Source organism: Cotesia glomerata, linkage group LG5, assembly GCF_020080835.1.
Source record: "Cotesia glomerata isolate CgM1 linkage group LG5, MPM_Cglom_v2.3, whole genome shotgun sequence".
NCBI lineage: Eukaryota > Metazoa > Arthropoda > Insecta > Hymenoptera > Braconidae > Cotesia > Cotesia glomerata.
This window is the reverse complement of record NC_058162.1, coordinates 16,663,032-16,670,962: the sequence shown is the minus strand read 5'-3', so window position 1 is coordinate 16,670,962 and position 7,931 is coordinate 16,663,032. Positions and strand designations below refer to the sequence as shown.

At 29.3% G+C, this 7,931-nt stretch overlaps 2 protein-coding genes and 2 long non-coding RNA genes across 4 annotated transcripts in view; 2 read left to right on the top strand and 2 right to left on the bottom strand.

Moving 5' to 3' along the window:
* LOC123265280 overlaps positions 1-6,662 on the top strand; it is an 8,899-nt gene extending 2,237 nt beyond the window's left edge. The window contains exons 2-3 of the long non-coding RNA XR_006509547.1: positions 871-875; positions 6,647-6,662. This is a non-coding gene — a long non-coding RNA (uncharacterized LOC123265280). The remainder of the gene's footprint in view (positions 1-870; positions 876-6,646) is intronic.
* LOC123265278 lies at positions 819-2,567 on the top strand. The gene is made up of 2 exons (XM_044728967.1): positions 819-1,233; positions 1,310-2,567. Exons 1-2 carry the CDS (start codon positions 957-959, stop codon positions 2,512-2,514), a joined length of 1,482 nt encoding a protein of 493 aa, XP_044584902.1. The 5' UTR covers positions 819-956; the 3' UTR covers positions 2,515-2,567.
* LOC123265277 lies at positions 2,589-4,463 on the bottom strand. The gene is made up of 3 exons (XM_044728966.1): positions 4,051-4,463; positions 3,592-3,975; positions 2,589-3,506 (listed from the first exon to the last, which is right to left on the bottom strand). The coding sequence occupies exons 1-3, from the start codon at positions 4,356-4,358 to the stop codon at positions 2,648-2,650; spliced, it is 1,551 nt and encodes a 516-aa protein (XP_044584901.1). The 5' UTR covers positions 4,359-4,463; the 3' UTR covers positions 2,589-2,647.
* LOC123265279 lies at positions 6,179-7,415 on the bottom strand. Its single transcript, XR_006509546.1, has 2 exons — positions 7,025-7,415; positions 6,179-6,439 (listed from the first exon to the last, which is right to left on the bottom strand). It is a non-coding gene; the product is annotated as an uncharacterized LOC123265279 (long non-coding RNA).
* Positions 7,416-7,931: the final 516 nt, after the last annotated feature.

The following is a 7,931-nucleotide window of genomic DNA, read 5'->3' as shown; positions in this document are numbered from 1 at the left end:
ACTATTATCAAAATCGTAATTCCTAATATAAACTGATGGTTACAGTTACCATCAGTAATAATAATAGCTACTATCTAAGCAAGCAAAAAATTTTTAAAAAATTAAAAATTTGCGTTAGCGTGGATGCATTTCTGAATTAACTACCCGACTAGAAACTACTTTGGGATTACCCAGCGTATACATCTGGACCTGATTGGGTCCCGAAGAGGCACGCCCAATTGGGAAAAAAAAATTCCAACGTAAAAATAAAAATTTTTATTCAGTTTTTCCCGATAGGGCCCTGCGTGGGACCTAAATGGGAAATCCCAATGCAAAAATGAGTAGCTACATTCAGTTTTTCCCAATAGGGCCCTGTGTGGGACCTAAATGGGAAATCCCAACGTAAAATTAAAAATTTTTATTCAGTTTTTCCCAATAGGGTCCTGTGTGGGACTTAAGAGGGATAACCCAACGGAAAAAAAAATAAAATTCCTAAATTTTCCCCAGTGGAAACTGTGTGGGATCTAAGAGGGATAACCCAACGAAAAATAAAAATAAAACTGCTAAGTTTTCCTAAGTGGGATCGGTGTGGGACCGAAGAGGATTTTCCCAACGTAATGTAAATAAGGCATCGATGAGTTTTCCTAACTGGGCTCGTAGTAGGATCCAATTGGAATAACCCAACCTGAGAGTAGATACATGAATAAATAATCTTTAAATTTAGACAATCGTTTATTTATATAAAAAATCAATCACCCAAAGATCTGGTGAGCTTATATTCTTAGCATATATTCATTGTAAATTAATTAGAAATAAAAATAAAAATTAGCCGTTAAGTATTGGGAACTGACCATTTCGATCACGACGTCTGGTGGCAAAAGAAAATACTAGTTTTAGTGTGCACTTTAGTATACAAGTATATGAAATAATATATAAAAATTAATTAAAAAATAAAAAAAAAAATTAATTATTCTAAAATGGAACTCATTAAATTAAACCCTCGTTCAAAAAATAAAAGTAGAGTTTATTGCGCTGTGAATGGTTGTGGTAGTAAATCCCATGAAAATTTAGAAATCAGTTTCCATGCTGTACCTAAACCTGGTAGTAGTTTTGTTTATGTTGAGAACTATTTTGGAGTAAAAGAAAAAATTGATAGGTTTAAAGCCTGGCAACGTGCTTTAAAATTAAAAGATACAAATCGCCATATGAGAGTGTGCTCGTTACATTTTAAGAGAAGTGATTTTATTTTACCAGGTAAGTTGACAATGCTTAACCTTAAACATGCTAAGGAATTTAAATTTATAAATTAAAAAAATTTCTATCTTTGCAGATATCATAACAAAAAAGATGACGCTAAAAAAAACATGTGTTCCATCATGCAATTTGCCGACTTCTAGCAAATTATCAGCTCAAGCTGAAAAAATAAAAGAGGCACGACATCAGCGTCGATTAAATCGGAGTTCGAAAAAAAAAGCAGACAAAAAACATACAAATATAAGTGAGGATTGTAATGTGGAAAATTTAGACAGTATTTTACCAGATAAAAGTGGTGAAGATCTTTTGAGTAATGATAATGTTGATGTACCATCTGAAAAATCCTGCATAGATTTCGGAGTTCAAGTGGAAACTGTATTTATTAAACCATCATTCCTGGATTTTATCAACACCGAGGAAAATTTACAAACAGCAACAGGAATTCAGTCGTATGAAATCTTGGATTTAATTGTTGAGCTGGTAAATGATAATTATGGACGGTGTTTATATAATAGTAAAATGAGCTTGAAGGATAAAATAGTCATGACGTACGTAAAGTTAAAACAGAATCTTTCGTACTCATTTCTAGCAATAATTTTTAATAATTGCACACCGAGGCACTGTCAACGAATTATATACAAAACTTTGCAAATGTTAAGTGAAACATTAAAACCTATGATAACTTGGCCATCAAGAGATGAGATCTCTCGTAACTTACCAAAAGTATTTAAAGGTTTCGAAGACGTGAGGGTGGTTGTAGATTGCACTGAGATTTTCATACAAGCTCCAACTAAATTGTGTTGTCAGGAAGTTGTTTATTCAAACTATAAATCATCTCCAACGATCAAGATTATGACCGGAGTATCACCAGGAGGGCTGATAACGTTTATAAGTAAACCGTTTGGAGGAAGAGCTAGCGATACAGAAATATTTTCTAACTGTGAATTAATAAATTTGTTAGAAGTCAATGATGGAGTTATGTGTGATCGAGGATTTTTAATAGACGAGCTTTGTGCTCGAAAAAATTGGAAACTTATAAGACCACCTTTCTTAAAAGATAAGAAACAATTTTCCCAAAGTGAAGCCATCCTCACCTCACAAGTTGCTAAAGCTCGAGTGCATATTGAAAGATCAAATCAACGAATCAAAACCTTTGCTGTGGTTGGTGAAACAATGTCGGTGAAACTGGTACCAATTATTGAAGATATTTTCACTGTTATCTGTGCAACAGTCAATCTCAGTTCGCCCATACTGAAAGATGATAAATTTATGCAACAATAATAAAAAAACAAATTGTAAATAATATTTAGAAAACAGTTTAATATAAATTAAGACTAATAAACAATATTTTGATCTATAAAATTCTTCTGTTTATTAATATTACTTAAGATTGTAATGAACTTTGGCTAACAATTTAGTTATTATTTTCAGAATCTTTCATTGTACAAATAAAATGTAGCATTCTCTGATAATATGCGTTTTTTAAAGCTGACAACATTTTTTCAACAAATACACTATCAAAATTAACAGTCATAATGCAAGCTCGTTTGTCAAACGATGAATATATCACAAATGACGTTTTTTGAACATTGACAACAGCCATTCCTAATTGCACTTGTCCATAATACTCATGTCTTTTCTTCAAGCTTAAGTTTTCACCATCTCGAATTAAAAATTTCCCTACCACAGAATTAAGAACAGTATCGATATCTTTGGATTTGCCTTGGAAAGGACATTTAATTTCCAATAATTCTGACGGCTGTCCATCTTTGAAAATCACACCATCAGGAGAGTATGCCAGCCACGGATTTTGTTGACATATTATCAATCCTGTTTCAACTATAATTTTATTGGTAGCTTTTCTAAAACATTCCCGAGCTTCCCCTTCAGTTTTTTTCCCATAATCTGTGTATTCACTTCGAAAGTTTTTTGGAGAGAAAAAAGAATCACATTTTTTCTGCCAATCAGGATTCCTATTTGATGTGTAAGTATATAACTGATAACAAGTTGATCCAGTTATTCGAAATCTTCTCTCTTTATGCCACTCGGAGTAATATAATTTTGTTTTTACACAAACTTCTTCACAATTGCAATTTAACATTTTGACAGTTTCAACACAACACTCCTTTAAATCAGCAATTTTTAAACTTCGGATATTCTCCAACAATTCGCTTCGTTGTAACGTAAATATCATTTTAAATTGTTGCTTTTCTAAATCTGTAACGTCAACTTCTGGATTACGCTCAACCACAACAGACTCATGCCTTCCAATGCTGCAAAATAATCCAAAAAATATTAATATTGAAGCTTATAAACACAAATCAATAAAAATACACCAATATATTCAATTATTTTTACTAATGCTTAGAAAACGCCGAGTCTTTCAATCTAGTCCGAACTTTTTCAACTATGAGCCTTTTTTCATCTTCAGTAAGCTTTTTTACGTCGATCCATCCTGGAGACTTGCGTTTTATAACACTCGTAGAAACAACTTCTTCATAGACTTCACCTTCGTAAACATCATCAAGATCTTCATCAGCATCTTGCTGACTTGAAGAATTATTCGCAGCTACCGGGTCTTCTGTTACATTTTGGCTACTTACATATTTACGTTTTACCTTTGAAAAACAAGCATGTTGGAGAATTGGTGTTGAATTGTATTCTTTAACAATTTTTTCTTGCTTATTTTTCCATTCACATTTTTTATCAGTCGCAGATAAAACATCTAGTTGATTTCCTTTCCTAAAATAAAAATTAATGTCATTAAATAATTAATTTCTTTTTCTCTGTGAAAATTGAGGTTAGAAAATTACTTGCCGGTAACAATATAATAAAGCAGCTACTACATGTTTGCATTGTGTTCCTTTGCCAGCCTTGCATGAACATTTTAGACTTAAAATTTTTCCAGATTTTGAAACTGATCCCTCAATTTCGTGAGGTTTTTCTTTCAGATGAGATGTTTGTAAACACAATGCCGAAAAAGTCACAACATCACTGTTTATACTTTCAATATTTTTACCACATTTTAGTAAATGACCCGCTGCTATTATTCTCTCGGCATCTTTAATATTCTTCTGAGCTGGATTTGATCCGACCCAGTTAAATATTTCCTCGATAGTAAACATAAATAAATAAAATTCACAACACTAATCTAATGTAAACATATCAGTAACTCTTTACTTGCACACAATACGTAGCCATGTTTTTTAAGCCACGCCCACTGGTCAGTTCTCAATATAACGTATTTTATACTTAAAAAAAAAGGCGTCATAGCGCTGTCGACTGGCTGTCAATATGGGATTCACCATAAAAATTATGAACTAGTTATTGACTCCCATTATTTAAATATCATAAAGCATACAATTAATTTCGATTATTTAATTTTATAAACATTTCATATATTGTTAATTAAAAAAAAAATAGATCATATAATTACATGAAAAAATTAATTTAAACTCGGCAGTTAAAAAAAATGCTTTTCTAACCAAAGTTGTTAAGAAAATATACGCTCGTAAGCTGATTTGATGAACTGGTGCTAACTTTATTTTTTTTTAATAATTAATATTTAATATTTTGAACTGAATGTGATTTTTTTCAATTTTTTAATTAATTAGAATTTAATAAAAATTTATTTGATCGTTATTCTTATTACAGATAATGTAATATATTTAAAAATAATTTAGGGTGTCAATATTTAGACCCCCGTCAATAATTGGGGCTTTTACCTTATTATGAGATCATTTTTTTACATTTCTTACAATAATATAAACATAATTAAAAATCATTAATCTTGTTTTACTTAATGATATCATACTTCGCTTAAAATTCTGAATATAAAAGTATCGATTAACCCTTCAGCACTCTCGCTATGAGATTTTCTCTCACGCTCATCAATAACTCAAATTTTTTTTCAAATTTCAAATGGAATGACTATGTAATTTTTTTTCTATCTGCCAAAAAATTAATATTATTTCAGATTGCAATATTATTATTTTAATTGTTCTATACTATAAAAAAATAAAATAAATTTTATTAACTCTGTGAGATATTTTCTCATCGCAATAGTAAAGTAGAGGGGTCAGAATTTAAAAAATCGGGTCTGATCGGTACAGTTCGGAGGTTCTCGTAAGAGTGCATTTGTGTTTGGATGTATTATTATAAAATATTATTTTTAAATAAGTCAATTTTTTTTTTGTTTTAAAAAATTTATCTTGTTTGAGATTTATTAAATTAAAGGGGCTATAAGCATGCGTGCGCTTCCACAAAAGGCGTGAGAGTTTTTCTCATCGCGCGAGTAATGATAGTAAATCGTTTTGCGAGAGTGCTGAAGAGTTAAATACAAAAATACACTGTTTTTCTAAATATACAATGACTCATAATAGTTAAATGCTAAGGCCTATGCATCGATCTTAATACATTTTAATTCTTTGTTTTGAAAAACTAATATAAATAAAACTAACAATATTCAAAAAAAATGTTTGTTTTTAGTTGAGCAAATATTTTCTTCATATTATTAATACATAAATTATTGACTACTAAAAAATTAAACGAAGATTACATATTATTTCAAATTTTTCTATACATTTTACATTAATAAAGAAGTTAAATTATCATATTACAATATAAATTTTACCATAAAGATTATACCAAGAAGAATAAACATCAAAATATTGGAATGCATTTAGAATTGTATTAGGCAATACATTCCTCATTTCTAATTTCTCGGATCAGCAGTTATTGGTTGGATGTACGATTTGAACTCCTCCAAAAGATCCGGATCATTTCTTAAAATTACACAAGATTTAGAATATATAGAATGCATTGTTGGAATTTCGAAACCATGAGGAAGAGGAATTTTACGCGCGTGTGACTCTGCTATTACCATCTGTGCGTGCAAATAACTAGACAACGTGTGTAAGAACAACGCATATTCTTCTAGTCTGTCTTGAAAGCGAATTCCTACTCGGGCAATGTAGTGCAAGGCTTCGTAAATTGTCAATTTTGGAGGTGCTATAATAGGAGGTAACGATCCCTCAGCAGGTTCATGTTTATCGTGTTCGCTTGTAGTTGGCATTGCGGTTGATTTTGCCTTTATTTGACGATGGCAGAAACGCGCGTTACGTTTAGAAATATTTTGTTAGCTTGGACTGCGTGGATTCACGTTTAAAATATTCCAATATTATAGACAATAACTCATGCGTTGTCACTGTACAAAAAAATAAAATTTATCAACTTAATCATTTTACAAATTACTTAAATGTAATAACTACATTTGCTTGCGCTACATAATAAATAAAAGCGTTAAAACTGTATTAATTAATTCTTTAACATCTTTAGAAAAATTACGGTCTAATTTTATTTAATTATTCTAATTAATTTTAACTAATTTTCAGTACGTTGAATTTAATAGCAGATGAAATAATTTTTTCACTGAAAAATTTTTATTTTAAATACAAATTTAATGAATAGATAAGATAAAATCATTTTAGTCGCATAAAAATAATAGTAATAGGATATAACGATAATTTTCTGGAATTTTTTTAATAGATTACAAAGAAAAAAGTACTGTATTGTGAACGCTACGAATGAAATTTAACAATGACTCATTACTTTGAAATTTTTCAACGTAATTTAAGAATCGATTATCCTCGTGTAATATCATTAAAATTTCTATTCCATTATACACGACAAAATAGTATTCAAAAGCTTCTGAAAATATGTACCAGTCAATTGCACAAACACTTAATTGAGAAGATTTTATTATTTTAAAAAAATTCAATCGAATACTAACCTCGAGTCCTGTATAATTTGTTACTATTGAGAAGATATAAATGTAAACTTCAAAATTCTGGATGAATATAAAAGTATTCTTCTTGCACCAACGTGCGATCAAAAACTCAAAAATTAAACTGCAGTAAACTCTTCAATCACTCATAAATAAATAATTTCTTCTTGAGCTTCGGCTGCTAGACTGTGCTTTGATAAAGAAAGACGAGCGACTAATAGATCACTTTTCCAAACGCCGGCTTATATTAACAATTTGCTATATTCAAATATCAATTTTTGCACTAATACAAATTCAGCTGCTATTATATGCATCTATAGTTTCTAGTTCTCGGAAAAAGTTGTTTGGATTTATATAAAGACCTAATCATTTATTTTGGAAAGTAAATTAAACAAAATTTAATTTGTACAATATAAATTTGAAATCGATGAATTTAATCAATTTTTCCTAACTACAGTTTTTGAATTAATTGATAGAAACATATTTATGCCTTACATCAATTTTGATTTTTTTTCCTATAAAAATAATACAAATAGGAAGAAATCTATGTACATATAAATTTGTATTATATTACTGGGTTAGTTAGTTTTAAAAAATCTTATGACTTTTTATGAATTTAAGTATCAAAAGTTTAATTTAAAAATTTAAAGTATGGAGATTGAAGATTTTATGTAATAAATAATTTAAATAAATTTTATCGAATTAGATTCAAAGTTTGTTCGCATGTTGATAAAAATAAAAATAAAAATCTAATAAAGTATAATTCTTATTTTAAATTAATGGAGTAAACAATTGATAATAAATCCTAAAGTAATTATTTTTCAAAATTTGTAATAACATCAAAACATTTGATAAACTCTGAAATGATCATTTTGTACTTGGTAAATAATATATTATCATAATTTAATAAAAA